We start from the raw sequence: 18,085 nt of genomic DNA on the forward strand, positions 1-18,085 counted from the left end.
AAGTGCTGGGATTACAGGCTTGAGCCACCGCGCCCGGCTATTCTTCTTTCTTCCTATTTAAATGTGCAGTGAGTAAGGTAGGGGAAAAAAGAACAAAGGAAATGGTGTAATTTCTTTTAGGGACATTTCATCTTCATAATATAAATCTTTGTTGTATTTTATCATGGAATTTTATAATCTTATAGTTTTATAATTATAAAAGTTACAATTTTATACATTCAGAAAACGTGAAGTTTGACATAAGAAATCACCATGGAGCAGTTATTTTGAATTCTCTGTGATCCGAATATGTGTCTCTTTTCATAGCCAGCTTTTGAGTAGTATTTAATGTAATATAGTTGTTTCAGATTAATTTTTCAGATTTTTAGTGTGATATTTTACATGTGTTTAGATGTTAAACATATCTGTCTGTCCTTCCTCCAAACTTCTAATACTTTTAATTTGTTGCAAAGTAATCAATTATTTGAAGAAAATTTAATAATTAATCTTAAGTGATGCTACATTAAAATACAAGCATTGTTTTCATAAATGTACATATGGGTATTATCCTTCTCAATAGTATTTTTAATAAATTTAATTTTAAAAGAGAATTTTCAGAAGTAGCATTGGAAAATGTCAAGTAGGAGAATTAATATATTGTGAATTTTAAATAATTTAGGAAGTGAGAGCTTATTAATAACTAAGCTTAATACGTTTTTTGAATATCTTATTTTCTAACCCAATACTATATTTTGTCCCTTTTGGATACCCTGTTGGCTTTTATAAATTCACCATAGACTACAGTGATATGTATTTTTGGCTGCATAAAAGCTTGTACCAGTTGTTTTAATATTATTTTTGTGTATTTTAATAATTTCTTTTAGGGCAAGAAATGATGTCTTCTGATGCTTTTGAATCAGTATCTCAAAGTTACCCAGTAGAATATACTGTAGAAAGTAGATGCTCTCTATACATTGTCAAATGACAATATTTCTGGTAGATGTAAAAGTGAAGGGGAAAAAAAAAACATAGTTTTCAAGGTTCCTAAATAATTAAAAATCTGCATTCTAATTATTTCTATATTTATAACCTCCTTCTTAATTAATGTTCTTTATTGGTTATTTTTGTTGATTGCCATTTACTTATTTGTCATCATGTTTTATCTGCTTATTTTTGTTAGTTCAGCCTTCCCCAGGTAGAAAAACATGGGTTCTAAAGTCTGTTTTTTTATCTTGCAAAATAATGTGTTAAGGGTTAAACTGAAACTGTAAGTGGGTTTTGGTCTAGCTGTAACTAAAAGTATCTAGCATAGTTCCTCAGGGCATAGTAGTCAGTATTTTCTGAGTGAGTGAATATATGGGGAATTATTTGGATCTGTGTTATTGTTAAGGTAGGAAAGATAACCTGGATGGAAGTTATCTAACAATTTAAACATAACGATTTAAACTTAAGGAAACCTCAGAGAAGAATTTGCTTTTAAATTCTGAGGTCCAGGGACACCTGGTTTTTGCACTGTGGTCTTAGCCATGGTAGGAGATAACAGAGCATAGGGTTTGTAGTCAAGTTGATCTGGCATTGAATTCATTTTCTACAGTGTAGTTTGACATAGAGAAGTTATTTAGTCTCTGAGACATAGTTTAGTTATTTTCAGAAATAAAGGAAATATGTCATGGTGCTGTTGTAAAGACTAAAGGAGATTACAATGAGGAAATGCCTACACAGTGCCTGGCACGTAATGAAGGCTTACTAAAAGGTGGTTTTCTTTCCTTGCTACTGCCACATCCTGACTGGTTTGTAGTTAGAAGATGGCTGTATTCTCTTCCTCTTACGGATGGATCAATACCAAGAGTACTGTAGAGAGCTTGCTGGTTCCCCTTTAATTTCATACAGGTAGCAAGACAGATAGATCAGCCCTTCCTAGGTTAAAACTTTGAGCTTTTTCTTCCATTGGTTTCCTTGGCAAAATGGAGCTCAATACATTTGTCTTACTCTATTATGTGCTGCTATGACAGAATACCACAGACTGCATAGTGTATGTTAATAGAAACTTATTGGCTTACAGTTCTGGAGGAGGAGAAGTCCAGTATTGAGCTGCTGACATCTGGTGAGGGCTTTCCTGCTGCATCATTGCATGGTGGAAGGAAGAAGGGCAAAGAGAGTGCAACAGAGAGACAAGAGGGGACCTAATTCCCCTTTGTAAAATGGCAGTAGTCCCAGCCATGAGGGCCTCAGGCCCTGATCACTGCCTAAAGGTCTCATCTCTCAATACTGTCAAAATGGCAATTAATTTCAACCTGAGTTTTGGAGAGGACAGACATTCAAACTATAGTAACATTAAATTTGACCCTAGAGTATATCTACTTAGAACAAGGGATACCAGCAAAGTTCATTGATTGTATCATTCTGTCAAATGAAAGGTATAGATTAAAAATGTTTGGTTGTTTTATAGCCACATTAAAAAAGTGTTTGTATTCATTTATTCACTCATTAATTTGGTCATAAGAAGTACTATTAGTATATGAAAAAATTAATTTGAATGTATATTTATTGGAGATATATATTGACTATCAGTTTATCAAATAATCTATTAATGGAAAGGGAAATAAATGTGAATATGATGCAGTTAGTACTCTTAAGGAGCTCATTCTCTAATTCTTTGGAACCATAGAGTCGGAGAAGGCAGGACTCGTTGAGGAAGCAGTATTTGAGCTGTATCTTGATGGATGAATAGGCGTGCTCCAGGAGGACAAGGACCAGTAAGGACAGGGAGCTGTGAGGAAAAGAGAAGGGGATTTCAGGCAGAAGGGATATTATATAGGCCAAAGGTGTGGAGGCAGAGTAGTTCCTTCATGAGCAGGCACACAGCAGTTATGGCTAAATAGTGGGATATTAAGCCACATACTATGGTTTTGGATAAGATGGGAAACAGGCATTGTATGCCATGCTAAAGAATGTGATGGTGGGGAGTTACTGATTTTTAAAAGTTATTAAACCTTTTAAAAAGCAGGGTAAGTTATGATTAGATCTGTGTTCCAGAAAGATAGTTGTGACAGCACAGTAGAGATTGAATTGGGAGGGCAGAGGGGGAGAATAAGGAAACAGATGAAAGGTAAGACTTAAAGTTAGGAAGCTATTACCACAATTCAATCCATTATAAAGGTAATTACAGAGAGTGGAAAGGAGTAAAAGCAATAGGATTTGGTGACTAGTTGGGTATGAGGGGATGAAAGAGAAAGACAAGACTTTATGATTGAATTTGCTAATATAATATTTCGTTGATTCTAAGAAATGTAATTTTTTATAACTCTAAAATGAGGAGGCATCTTATAATCAAAGTTGCTATATTTTAATTAGCAATGTGTTTTTTCCTTTCCTTAGTTGTACATAAAAATGCATGTTTCAGTCTATGGCATTTTAGATTTGATGAAATTTGCTATTGAATTCTTTGGATATAGTTTGTAAGTTTTTCTTATATGCATGCTTTTCATTATAAAAATTGAAGAAACATGATTTTAAAGTGAGTAGTAACTTTTCACAAAATAATGTTCATACCACTTTTGACCTTTATGAAGTGATTGGTGGTAATTTGTATTTAATTGTTATACTTTAGGTTAAAGATAACTTTCTTTTTCAGCATCTGGGTACTTTGAAAGTTCCTGGGAAGGAAATATCTGCACTATCTTGGGAAGGAGGTGGACTGAAAATCGCACTAGCTGTTGATTCCTTTATATATTTTGCAAACATTCGACCTAATTATAAGGTAAATATTAAGAGCAGTTGTAAAATAAACAGTGTTTCTTACCAAATAATTTTGCTGTCGCTCAAAGTGTATTCAAAGCTGTCTTATTTTAGGAGCTAGCAGAAAGGAAGCCTTTTTGTGTAAAGACCTTAGACCTAGTAAACTTTTCTAGAATACTATATATAGTTAGTAAAATTACTCCATGAGTCAATGTCTTAGCCAGATACAGATGGTACATTCAAAGGAGTAATTGAAGAGAGACTGATGAAACACTTATTACAGAGATATGGGCAGGGCTAAGGGGAACAGCAAGGGATGATAAAAAGTAGCACCCAAAGATTAGCATCAGTGAGAAGCCATCACCAGCCCTGGGCCTGAACGGGCAAGACAAAGGAGTCAGGCTCCTGGAACCCACAAGAGATGTGGCTGTGCAAGAGGGGCTGCTCTGCAGGAGCCCAGACCTTGCCAACCGGCCAGGCAGAGAGGGATTTGGGGAATAAATATTCCAACTCACCTCTCCACTTGCTGGTGCTTTCTATTGGCGAAACCCAACTGGGAACCAGATGGCCAGGTAGCCCAGGTGATGGAGTTCATAGAAACTAGGCTCCAAGGCTCACAGCAGGGTAGAGAAGGGCAGAGAATGGATTAGAAGGAGAAAATGAGAATAAGCAACGTAATATATAATCAGTATTTTATCTTGAATGTAACATTTGATCCAGAAGCAAGCTCTCAAATATGAGATTGATCTGGTAAACTATTTGTTATAAAAATCTTCTATATTTAATTTTTGAAAGGTGAAGGACCTTAGAGAAATGGCTGATTCTAGGACTAGGGCAGGGAAAATACAAGGTAAGCCTGAAACAGTTTATAGTCCCAGCAAGTAAGGAAGTGCTCAGACAACAAAAGGATGGGGAAATGTCAAAAGAACATGAAAGAGCCTCCCAATGGCCAAAGCTGGAGCACTTTGAAGAATCAAATAAACGATGTATTATTTTATTGTGACCCAAAGTATAAATGCCCAAGAGTTGATGCTGATATAGATGGATTATTTGAACAAATAAATAAATGGGGGAGAAGAAACAAATCTTCCTTACAGAATTATTCCAGTTTACTTAGGTATTGCCTTCTCCAGGAGGTGGAACGTAGTCCCCTGTTCCCCTGGCTTGAGTGTGGCTACACTTAGTTTCCAAAGAGTAGGGTATGGAGAGGGGAAAAAAATAAAGTAGCTTTATATTGGTGAAACTTGGCAATCAAACCTTGGCCAAGTGATAAAGGTTAGCATCATTAGGAATGCCATGTGGATATCACGTACCCCCTGATATGGCATGATAAAGAAGTGCACTTCAGTTCTGTGCTGGTCTTCCTAAAAACCTGAAGTCCAATCTAAGCATGAGAAAAACATCAGACAAACCCAAATTGAGGAACAATCTACAAAATACTTGACCAGTACTCCTCAAAACTGTTGAGGTCATTAAAAACAAGGAAAGACTGAGAAATTGTCACACCCCAGAGGAGCCTAAGGTGACATGACTAAATCTAAGTATCCCAAATGGGATTCTGGAATAGTAAAAGGACATTCGGGAAAAGCTAATGAAATCTAAATAAAGTATGATATTTACTTAATAGTAATATAGTTAATAGTGATGTTGATTTCCTAGTTGTGACAAATATACCACGGTAATGTAAAATGTTAACAATAAGGGAAATGGATGAGGGGTATATGAGAACTCTGTGCTATCTTTGCAACTTTTCTGTCCATCTAAAACTATTTTAAAGTAAAAAATTTATTTTAGAAAGTAATCAAGATACAAAAAGCTAAACATGGTTTAGCTTAGTTTGAATGGTAGACACAATTATGGTAATATCAACATATTTTTTATATTTTTAATATAATTTATATATTTTCATTTTTTAATTCAAAATTAAATATAAACATGTTGGGAGATTAGAAGGGAAAGCTGTAAGTGTGTAAGTTCCGTAATCAATAGATAATGTGATTCAGAAATAAATACCAGAACAGTTGCAATTGAAGAAGTTGTACATGGCCATTCCAGACAGCAAATTTGGCAGGGGGTTCTGCATTTGTTTTTGTGTTAAATAAGCCAGGTAGGATTATTTGACCATATATTATGTGAATATATTACTCTGATAAAAGCAAATATAAAAAATATGGATGGGGTAAAAAGGCAAAGTGACTATTTTTGAATTTTGACTTGGAGATCCAGAATTGAAACTTTGACAGGGATCATGCTACCTGTTGTCCCCTCTCCAGCAGCTATTATTGATTACTGAAAATTTTTTACCATTGAAGCTTAAATCTTACCAATTAAAATAAGGAAAGTTAGACAAACTGAATTTATATTTGCAGTACATTCTTTGTTTTATAAATCTCTATTATTTTTATAAAAGGTTGAATCTGTCTTCTATTTCTGAAGAATATATTTTGTCAGCAGTGATAAATATCTGCAATATTTCGAGAGTAAAAATAAAATAATACGATTTTGCTTCCTAATGCTAAATAGTTCTTCTACCTTTCAAACTCCTTCCCTTTCCTCCTTCCTTTCTTCCTAGTGGGGTTATTGCTCAAATACTGTGGTTTATGCATATACCAGACCTGATCGTCCAGAGCACTGTGTTGTCTTCTGGGATATAAAACACAATGAAAAACACGTTAAATATGTGAAGGGTCTCATTTCTATTACTACCTGTGGCGATTTCTGCATTTTGGCTACAAAAGCTGATGAAAATCATCCTCAGGTAGGTGTTTCTTGGTATCTTAAGACATAGATGGGCTAACTGCTTGGCAGAATTGGGTTGTAGTTTTCTACCTTCTCAGGCATGGCCTCTACACTGGCAAGTACATCAAAACATTGGGTCTGTTGGCCCTGTTGGTCTAGACCAATTTTGGAAAACTGTGACTCCATTGATGCCGTGTCCCTGATTTTTTTTCTTCAAGCAGCTAATCACACGGCAATTCATACTGACTGGTTCAATACTGAAGCTTTTTGTTTCTGAAATATATTTAAAATACCACAGTCCTTTTTCAAGTTAAAATTTCATGAGCAAAAATGAACATCCAGATGTCTACTATGCATAAATGCTGAAGAAATTATGCAGCAATGAACACTTATGACAGTTTGGGTAGCTTTTGACATTGAGAAATCTACTTTTATTTGGAGTTATATTGCTGTAAAAATTAATATATCATAGCATAACATAAATAATATACATATGTCTTTTAAAAAAGTATACTAACAACTTAAATATTTGCAGAAGTATGTAAATATTTCTGAAAAGGACTACTGATGTCTTTAGCTGTGTTATCAATTATTTTATCCCGTTAAAAAGTAAAGAGTTTTTTCTTAAAGCTGACTCTTTGAACAGCCATGTTTGGTGGTGTTCTCTCCTGAAACTTGCCAAATGACAGTAAAGCTGTTTTTTAAAAAGTCATAAGCCCATAGGGACCAGTAATGGAAAGGAAATGGCAACAACATTTTGTAGGTTAGAGTAGGTGGATTAGCGATAATTACCTTAGCAGACCTAAGAAAGCTGAATCATAGCCATTCGGGGAGAAAACAGAGGCAACTGGCTTACATCACGGGATTCCAAAGAGGCACAGGACTTGGGGGTACCTAGTAGGAGAAAGAAACAAGCAAAAAAGCAATTTGGAAGTACCAGAGATTATGCAGAAAAGAGAAAACTTTTTAAAAAAACATAAGAAGAAGGTGATCCCTATACTGAGTCCATAGGCAGCTGCCCTTCTGCCACCTACAACGACGGGTTTACTCTCCAGAGAGGATCAGAGAGTCTCTGTGCTGAAGAGCATCAAGCAGAGCTGAGGGTGGGGGAACTCTGCTGAAAGCAGGACAATTACATTAAAAGCTTCCTATTCAACATGACCCCAGTCTTCTTTTCCTACTTGGTTCCCAGAACACTGGCAGCCAAGCATTCAGCTTTGAGGTGGGAAGTCTTCTCAGGAGAATTCGGCCTGTTCAAGAGAAAAGCTTTCTAAAGATACCGAGATCGGGAGTCCCCAAGGAAGTAGCCCTGCCCATCACTTTACAGTAAAGACGCCAGTCAGTGAGGCTCACTTATAGACAACTCTGTTCCAAACAGCGTTTCAATGTCTGACTCTTAAATATAAGCAGTTAGACAAGGATTACCAGACATTTGAGAAAGGCAGCTAAACACAAGTAGAAATGAACTTGGAAGAAGCAGAGACTATGCAGGAAGGACACATCTGAAAAACATTATTTCAGGGCTGGGCATGATGGCTCACGCCTGTAATCCCAGCACTTTCAGAGATCAAGGCAGGCGGATTACCTGAGGTTGGGAGTTCGAGATCAGCCTGGCTAACATGGTGAAACCCCGTCTCTACTAAATATACAAAATTAGTTGGGCATGGTGGCGCACGCCTGTAATCCCAGCTACTTGGGAGGCTGAGGCAGGAGAATTGCTTGAACCCGGGAGGTGGAGGTTGCAGTGAGCCAGGATCGCGCCATTGCACTCCAACCTGGGCGAAATTGAGACTCTATCTCAAAAAAAAAAAAAAAATTATTTCGAAAGAACCATCAATATTACCTTCAGAGAGTTAAGAGATATTACATCCATCAAATAAGAAAAGGATACCAGAAAAGAGGAAGTTTTTGGAAACTAAAAATATGACCATAATGAAAACTTTGGCTGGAGGATTAGAAGGTAAAATGAAGGAAAACACCTGTACAGTAAAGCAAAAGGACAAGGAAATGGAAAATAGGAGTGAAAGGATAAAGTTAGAGGACCAGTCCCGGAAGCTTAGCATTTCAACAATATTTCTAAAAAGAGTGAACAGGCCACTTTGGGAGGCCGAGGTGGGCAGATTGCCTGAGCTCAGGAGTTCAAGACCAGCCTGGGCAACACGGTGAAACCCTATCTCTACTAAAATAGAAAAAATTAGCCAGGCGTGGCAGCGTACACCTGTAGTCCCAGCTACTCAGGAGGTTGAGGCAGGAGAACTGCTTGAACCAGGAGGCGGAGGTTGCAGTGGGCTGAAATCACACCACTGCACTCCAGCCTGGGTGACAGAGTGAGACTCTGTCTCAAAAATAAATAAATAAATAAATGAAAATAATAAAAAAGAGTGAACAGGCAAAATATACAAAATATAGGGGAGGAAGTATGAAAAATAATTCAAGAAAATTTTCCTTGATGTCCTGGATTGGAAGTGCCTAGCTCAGTCAATAAAAACATTTCCACATCGAGACACATTATTGTGGAATTTCAGAACATTGGAGAGAAAACAACAATCTTACAAACTTTCAGAGAGGAAACACAGATTTCATAACGTCAGGGATCATAAGTGACATTCTGCTTGTCAACAGCAATGTTTTGGAGAATTGCCTTAAAATTTGGAGGCAAAGTGGTTTTCCATCTACAATTCCATAGCTGAAGTCAACTACTATTAAATATGAGGGTAGCCCAGCACTTTGGGAGGCCAATGTGGGCAGGTCACCTGAGGTTAGGAGTTTGGGACCAGCCTGGCCAATTCGGCAAAACCCTGTCTCTACTAAATATCAAAAATTAGCCAGGTGTGGTGGCGGGTGCATGTAATCCCAGCTACTTGGGAGGCTGAGGCAGGAGAATCGCTTGAACCCTGGAGGCAGAGGTTGCAGGGAGCCGAGATGTGCTACTCCACTCCAGCCTGGGCAACAGAGTGATACTTTGTCTCAAAGTATAAGTAAATAAATAAATGGGTGGAATACAGACATTTTTAGATGTGTAACTCACTAAAAATTTCCCTTCCAAGCTTCCCTATCTTAGGAAGTTACTTTAGGAAATAGTCTAACAAAATGAGGAATAAATCAAGAAAGCAGAAGAAATAGTAGAGTGGACACCAGTGAGGAAGAGTGTACCAGCTGACCGTGGTGCAGCATGTCCAGTGAGTCAGATGAGAGAAGGTCAGAAGGCTCCAAGAGAAATTCAGGGGGATGACATTAATAGTCTACCTGATATATTTGAGCCCTTGCAGCAAGATATACATAATTCAGGGATTATTGGGGATTTCTGTTAGTAATAAACCTATAGAAGACTAATCAAAGAGAAAAAAATACAATTATCAACTACAGAGAAAGAATATGCTTGAAAAGAAAATAAATCATGATATACTTGACGACTGAGTTGTGAATAGCATTTACATAGTCAAAATGATGTAATCACCCATTTTAAACTTAAAACACCTTTTAACTGAGGTATAATAAACATACTCAACCCTAAATTTTGATCTGACAAAATGGCATTAAAAATAGAGAGAGGGACGGAAATGTGCCCCTGTGTGAAAGGGGTGGGTGGAAAAGGGAATGAAAGGAAGCTAAAGACTTGTCATTTGTAGTGGGGAGGCAAGAGCTAATGGACTAAATTGAAATAAAACAAGTAGCAGTGTAAACACGTTACTTAGATTTGTGGAGGTAATAGCAAAAGGATCGGTAAAGGGAGCAGGAAATGTGAACTTAGGGGGAGCTGCCATTTTTTAGTAAGAAGCCTTGTGGATCTATTTGATTTTTGAAACTACTAGCATGTATAACTGATAAAATGAAAGATGTATTTTTTAAATCTATTTATTAGTTACTTTATTATTTATTCTCTTAAGAGAGACGGGAAGTCCATGCTTGTCACCCAGAAGCGGAGTGGCAGTGGCCGGAGTCGCTCACTGCAAGCCCGTCCGCCTCCCGCGTCCATTCTCACTGCTCAGCCTCTCCGAGTAAGCTGGACACACGCGTCCGCACCTCGCCCGCCTAGCTGTTGAGTGATATTTTTTAGTACAGCAGACAGGGTTTTCACGTGGTAGCCAGGATGGTCTGCTCTCCTGACCGTCGTGACATCCGCGCGTCTCGGGCCTCCCAAAGTTCTGGGATTACAGGCTTGAGCCACCGCGCCTGGCCGAAAGATGTATTTTAAAAATACAATTTGTTTGTGGTATTTCGTGGCAGTAAATAAGCTTATTTTAAGTAGTGGAAGGGTAAATTATGATTTTTTAAAATATAATTTTTATTATTTGGTTTATATTTATGAAATTAATTCAGTGAGTTCTTTTAGTTTTAAAAAATGTTATGGGTAATAGTAGATGTATATTATCTATGAGGTACCTGAGATGTTTTGAGTAATTAAACAAATTTTAATCAAATGCTGAAAAAAGAAAGTCTGTATTAATAGTGCATAAAGAACTGGTTTATTTGAAATTGTTGTTCTAGTCAGGAAAAACATCTAAGTAGAATAATATTCTTAGTGCAAGATACAGAAACGGAGACTAATAGTAAGAAAATGAAATGATCACTTTAAAACAATGTGATGTAAAATGTGCATTATGCTTGATTATTTTCCTAATATTGGTCATTGATGATTATTTGTATATAAGCCATTTTCATTAGGTTGAATCATGTCTTTTTTGAGTTAACTGAATTTTTCTGAATTTCTCATGTCATTTATATATTGCTTCAAAGGAGGAGAACGAGATGGAGACATTTGGTGCAACGGTAACAAATGAAATTAGCTCTTATATAACTGATCATAGGATAAAAATGAGTTTTGAGGTTATAGCTGATCAGAAACTTTAGAAATATGAGGGGACTTCAGAAAGTTCATGGAAAAATGGAATTAACAGATAAAATAAAATAGAAACTTTATTTTCAACATAAGCTCCATCAAGGTCAAGACATTTTGTAAGCAATAATACCAGATATTTAGTCCAGCCCAAAAGAACTGAGGGTCCTAGGAATTTAACTGTGTCAATGCAGTCTTTTTTACATTATTAACTAAAGATAAATGGGTACCCTTTAAGGATTTTTTAAGATTAGGAAACAAAAGGAAGCCTGAAGCCAAATCAGTACTGTAAAGTGGATACCTAATGATTTCCTGCTGAAACTTTTGCAAAATTGCCCTTTTTTGATGAATAGAATGAGCAGGAGCATTGTCATGCTGGGGAGAGACTCTGGTGAAGTTTTCCCAGGCATTTTTCTGCTAAAGCTTTGGCTAACTTTCTCAAGACATTCTCATAATAAGTGGACATTATTGTCCTTTGGTCCTTCAGAAAGTCAACAAGCAAAATGCCTTGAGCATCCCCGAAAACTGTTGCCATGACCTTTGCTCTTGGCAGTCTGCTTTTGCTTTGACTGGACCATTTCCACCATTTGGTAACCATTGTTTTGATTGTGCCTTGCATTCAGGATCATACAGGTAAAGCCATGTTTCATCTCCTGTTGCAATTTTTGAAGAAATGCCTCAGGTTCTTGATACCACCTGTTTGAAATTTCTGTTGACTGCTCTGCTCCTGTGTGCAGCTAATCTGGGTGCAACCAATTTGACACCCATTGAGTGGGAAGTTGGCTTAACTTAAATTTTTCAGTCAGAATTGTGTGAGCTGAACCAATTGAGATGTCTGTGGTGTTGACTATTGTTTCTGCTGTTAATTGTTAGTCCTCTTCAATTAGGGCAGAAACAAGATGAGATTAATTTTTTCCTTGCAAATTGACATGGATGGTCTGCTGTTGCAGGTTTCATCTTTACTTTGTGTTGTCCCTTTTGAAAATGAGTTGTCCATTTGTAAACTGCTGATTTATTTGGGGCATTGTCCCCATAAACTTTTCATAAAGGATTGATGATTTCGCCATTCTTCCACCCAAGCTGCACCATAAATTTGATGTTTTTTCTTGCTTCAATTTTAGCAGAATTAATGTTGCTTTGACAGGGCTTTTTTTCAAACTGCTACCATCTCCTTCTTAGTGCTTCAAACTAGATCCTGTTCAGACATATTTTAACAAGTTAGTACACGTTTATTTTGATGCAAACAATTTTTAAATCCATGCATTTTTTTCATAATACACATTTTCCATAAACTTTTTGAAGACCGCTTGTATAAATGTTGAAAAATAGCCAGAGTACTTGTGTTTTTTGTGTCTTCTTGAAAACCAGTTACCCCATTACATTGAGAAAGCAGTCTTGGTTTAGTATTAATTGATCTTTAATGCTGTAAATCATTTTTCTTTTTGGCTGCTATTTTTTATACCTAACAGTTTCATCAGTTATTTCCCAGTTAGCAATATTTGAAAAAGAGATAAGCATGATGTATATTAAGCACATTTCCTTTATTATTCATAAGCAGGAGATCTGATACTTTTTGTTTTATTTGTTCACAGTTTGTACTAGTTCTTTGTAATTCTATTGGTACTGCCTTGGATCCCAAATACATTGATATTGGTAAGTAAATGTTAATATTTATTTCTTTTCCAATCAGATTTTATTTGTAACATGAATTTAAAAACCTAACACTGGTATTATTAATTAGAATGGTGTTTTCTAAAACGAGAAAGACCATACTTCCTACACTGTCAGATCCAGTACCAGTTTATATCTGTTACCGTGATAGAATTCTTAATACCCCATTTTGCTCTCAAAAGCATCCTGGTTAAGACAGTAAATTATAAAGTTACTCTATCTAAAATCCACTATAATTTCACAACTGCTATGGTACCATCATTCGCTTTAAATGGGAAATATAATTGTGTAGGAATTGGTATGCAGTGTAATGATTAGTATGTAATAATTAGGATTATAGAAAGAATTTTGCTATTAAACCACTTTTATTATTAATAAACTGCTTGTAAATACCTCTGTTCCATAAAAACACTTTAGCTGCTTGTAAAAGTGAGTTTGCCCTTTCCAGATTTTTCTAATGAAATGAGTCTATTAATAGGGACAGTTTAAAAAATTCCTGACTTTTTGTTTTCAAAGGACATTTGTTATTTTAGATTTACTATTCCCTCTACCCAATAACTATGAAAGTAACCCATTAAAAATTCCAAATCTTATTCTAAGTAGATTATTAAAATCATTAACAAGTATTTTGTTGCCATTTCACTGTAACTTCCAAAAGTAATGATTTTCTTTTAATGTGTATGGTAGTATATTGGATACAGTATTGCAAAAATTATTAAATCTAAGAAATTAAAAACCCATTGCATTATTCCTGAGAACCTGAGAACTAGTCATTTTTTTTCAGATTGGACATTTAGCCTAAGCAATTAAATATTAATGCCTGTTGCCTTTTGAGTGTTTGCATTTTGCTAAGCTCTTTGGGTGATAAAAGCAAATATGAGAAATAATGACCTCAAAGACTTTATAGGGTCTTGATAACCTACTCACTTAGATATATTGACACATTTCAACTTCATGTCTTACATTCATTGCTACATAGACATGTTTATATGTTTTATATATGTATATGTTTATATACACACATATATATACACATTAATGTTCCTTGTTAAAAAGCTTAGCTTAAAATTATTACAGACTCTCTTCACATAAATATCTCTTGTTTACTAGAAACATAACAGTCTTTAAGAGGTAAATTTTGTCAGTCTTCAGATTATATGCTTTTTCTTTTAATATCCAAAGTTTTAACATAGAATCGTAATGGTGATAGGGTTAATCTCAAAGTAATTTTTATCACAGGTAGACTGTTTTTAAAATAAAGCTAAATGTAAATCCTTCTTCATAAAATGGCAAATACTTGAGGGCATGATTATTTGTATTTTTGAGTCTCAAAACTTTTTTTTTTTGTAGTCTCGCTAGCTGAGATTTTAACAAACAGTTCTTTCATTGGCCTGCAGCGAACACAGCCAAAGACTCAACATTTTTGTTTCATGCATATCCTGTAAAATTCCTTTTTAAAGTTTCTATGCCAAATGTTTATGAGGACTGGAGGCTAAAACAAAAAAAGTGTATGAGTGATACTCTTCTAGAATTTAGAATTTATTATTTTTCTTTTGCCATCTACTCTTCCTCTTTACAATTTTTGTAGAAACTTTATAGAAGTGTAGTTTGTGGGACTCTGTTATACTCTACATATGAGAGGTATCCTTTTTTGGTGCTCTTTTCTTGAGCACTCATAATACCTTTGGTGTGCTTCCATCCAAAATACCTCTTAACCTGCACTGTGCTTATTAATTTTCTTGTCTATCTTCCCCACTAGACTTTGAACTTTTTAAAGATCTATGTGTAATTAACTTCTGTATCCCCATGACCTAACACTGCCTTGGATGATAATAAATGTTTATTGAATGCATGGAAATTTTCTATCATGTAAATAAAAAATGATGATTCATTTATTTAGCAAACTATCAATGAGTATATACTGTTTCAGGTACTACTGGTCACTGGTAATAATAAGAAATTAATTATGACATTTCCTGTGGGATTTCTGAACAAATGATTAAAACCTAGTTAATTCATTGAACAGTGATTTACCGCTTCCCTACTGCATGCTAGGTATTGCCCTAGGTGCCAGGCAAATGGTTATTGGTGCATAAGGATGTCAGAGACATCTTTCTACTTAGAGAAGGTTTCATTTGAGCTGAAATTTGAAAAAGAAGTATTTCTTTAGGTGACGTTTCAAGGAAAGAAAACGGCATTTGCAGAGGAATGAAGGCATGGAAAGTGGCCATCTAGTACCCGTTTGCCTATGCTGCAGCCGTTTTAGTGGGAGCACATGGTCAACTTTCTAGTGATGGTATCTAACTTGTGCACTAGGTTTTCCATATATTTCAGAGAAAGTTAATTTGATGAAAACATTTCAGTGAAATTGCAATTTACCGGCACTTGAAAGGGCTGAGAAATGAATAAATGGGAAAGTGGGTGAACATTACAGATGTCGGCATTTATTTCAGGCCTTAGCATTAAAATATTACAAGCAGGTTTTATTTATATGTGAATTCCAAGATTGTTTTAAATTATTTTACATTCTTGCTTGGCTAGTAATGACTGCCTATTAGCATTACAAAGTTCAGTTAATGAAAGCATAATTATTTTCTTAAAAACTTTTTTCCCAAGCTGGGCACGGTGGCTCACTCCTATAATCCCAGCACTTTGGGAGGCTGAGACGGGTAGATCACCTGAGGTCAGGAGTTCTAGACCAGCCTGGCCAACATGGCAAAACCCCATCTCTATTAAAATACAAAATTAGCTGGGCATGGTGGCATGCACCTGTAATCCCAGCTACTTGGGAGGCTGAGGCAGGAGAATCTCTTGAACCCAGGAGGCAGAGGTTACACTGAGCCAAGATCGTGCCGGTGCACTCCAGCCTGGATGACACAGCAAGAACCTGCCTCAAAAAAAAAAAAAAAAAAAAAAAAAATCCAATAACCTTTCTAGATATTTCAAATTTTTTTCTTTTCAGATATTGAACAGTCAAAAAGGACATGGAGGGCTTTCATCTAGGCTGTGTTCTTGTCCTAAAATGGTGTATCTGTTACAATTTTGTTTTGCTTTTCATAGAAGCTTAGTCTAGGTGGGATGAATCTTAATAAAGATCTAGCAAAATATATATAGACAGGATTATCTACCCATATGAATTTGCTGAAATCACCACCTTACTGATTCAAAAGAACATATTTTTCAGATATATTTGTATTTTTTGTAGTAACTGAGAATTTATATATGGTTTTATTATAAAATCCTATGTAGGTGATAAAAATGGAAAGAATAATAGCAACCATGTCTAACTGATACTTCTTAATCCTTAGTGAGGGTCAGTCTGCTCTAGTAGTTAAGAGCAGTTTCTGGAGCCAGATTGACCAGGTTTGTGTCCAGCTCTACTACTTTCTAGCTGTGTGATATGGGCAAATTCACATTCCTCAGTTTCTTTATCTGCTAAATGAGGATAATAATGCTTACCTTATAGGGAAGTTGTGAGTGAGTTAATATATGTTATATATTTAGAACACTACCTGTCATATATTTTTAAACATTCAATAAATACTGTCTTTTAAAAGTATTATTAAGCATTTACTCTATGCCAGGCTCTGTGCTATGCTATATGTTTATGTGATATTTATATTGTTATCTCTCTTAAATTTTAAAACAGCTCTGTAGGGTTGGCATTATTATTATCTGCAACTTACAGTAAGTAAACTGAAGTTCAGAGAGAACAAATAATTTATTCAAGACCACAGAATTAGCAAGTGCCTGTCATTTGAATCCAAGAAGTCTGACTCTTACCTTGAACCACTAACATTTTAATTTTGAAGTAATCAGGCTAATGATAAACCCTTGTGAGTATTTAGGTTCTATCAAAAAGAAAGGAACATGAGTGTAATTTATAATTTTAGGTAAACATTGGTTGGAAGAATGCTTTTATATACTTAGGAAAAAATGATATTTTATTAGAAAGCAGTTAAAGTGTACAAACTTGCTTCAAATTACACTAAGAGCATAATAGTTACCAGCATTAGAGTATCCATAGTGGAATTTACTGAATATTTAACAAATGTCTTAAGATTTAGTGAAGACCAGGTCAGGGAAAGGAGAGAGCAGCCTGACCTGGCAGGAGCACACCGTGGAGGCTTTCCTGTCATTCTCCATGCATGGCTTTCAGCAAAGTGCTCCTTCCAAGAAAGGCTTTGAGCTCCCTCCAGAGGTTGGTAATAGCAGATATTTTGAATGAAAAAATCTTGACAGTTATAGTGAAAAAAGAATTTTTAAAAAAATTACTCAGTTGGACTGAGTTATTTAGCATATAAAAATTATTGAATTTGAATCCCTGAGTTGTTAACACACTCAGTTAACATCAAACTATCAGACTAGTTTCTAATTCTTTGTTCAGTTTCTAAGTCTCTTGCTGCCTCACATACCCTTTGTCTGCACTCTGGCAAGAACTCTATAAATGGTACCTCCTAGTAACGTTATGTCTTTATTCTGGCCATATTAATGATTACATTGCATAGTATTTATAATAGAAAAATTAAGTTTTACACTGTTTTGATCATGAATTTAGAAAACAGTATAATCTGTTTTTGAAGGAGTTTTTGCTTTTATGTATTTTGTATGAATGTTTAATTTTATGTTGTTTATTTTGTGTTTTGTGACCTTGGGCAAGTTGTTCTACTTCTTTAAACCTCTGTTTATTTATCTATAAGATGGATTTGATGAGACTATCTACTTCATAAAAGGATATACAGTAGGAGTTCAATTAAATATTCTCTAAGAAATGGGACAGATGAAAAGAACTATTTGCTTGGGAGAATATATTTCCAATACATATTAGGAATATTAAAAATTATTTGTTTAGAAGAATATATTCCTTAGGAAGGGACTTGGGAGATTTTTCTTTTCTTTCTTGATAGTGTCCCTTGAAGCACAAATATTTTAATTTTAATGAACTCCAATTTGTCTGATTTTCTTTTGTCATTTGTGTTTTGGTGTCATATCTAAGAAGCCAATTATTGCCTGACCAAAGGTCATAAAGATGTACTCCCAAGTTTTCTTTTTAGTGTTTATGGTTTTAGCTCTTGCAATTGAGTCTTTGATTTATTTTCAGTTAGTATTTTGTATGATTCT

General features: G+C 35.4%; 1 protein-coding gene across 2 annotated transcripts in view; it reads left to right on the forward strand.

The window, feature by feature from the left end:
• The window catches only part of WDR35 (WD repeat domain 35), a 52,582-nt gene that overhangs the window by 25,645 nt on the left and 8,852 nt on the right, over positions 1 to 18,085 (forward strand). For both annotated transcript variants that reach the window (XM_017893324.1, XM_017893322.1), the window contains exons 7-9: positions 3,614 to 3,739; positions 6,290 to 6,475; positions 12,886 to 12,946. In XM_017893324.1, the coding sequence (XP_017748813.1) occupies positions 3,614 to 3,739; positions 6,290 to 6,475; positions 12,886 to 12,946 (373 nt within the window). The remainder of the gene's footprint in view (positions 1 to 3,613; positions 3,740 to 6,289; positions 6,476 to 12,885; positions 12,947 to 18,085) is intronic.

The sequence above is a fragment of the Rhinopithecus bieti genome, unplaced genomic scaffold (assembly GCF_001698545.2).
Source record: "Rhinopithecus bieti isolate Rb0 unplaced genomic scaffold, ASM169854v2 scaffold_23816, whole genome shotgun sequence".
Taxonomy (NCBI): Eukaryota; Metazoa; Chordata; class Mammalia; order Primates; family Cercopithecidae; genus Rhinopithecus; species Rhinopithecus bieti.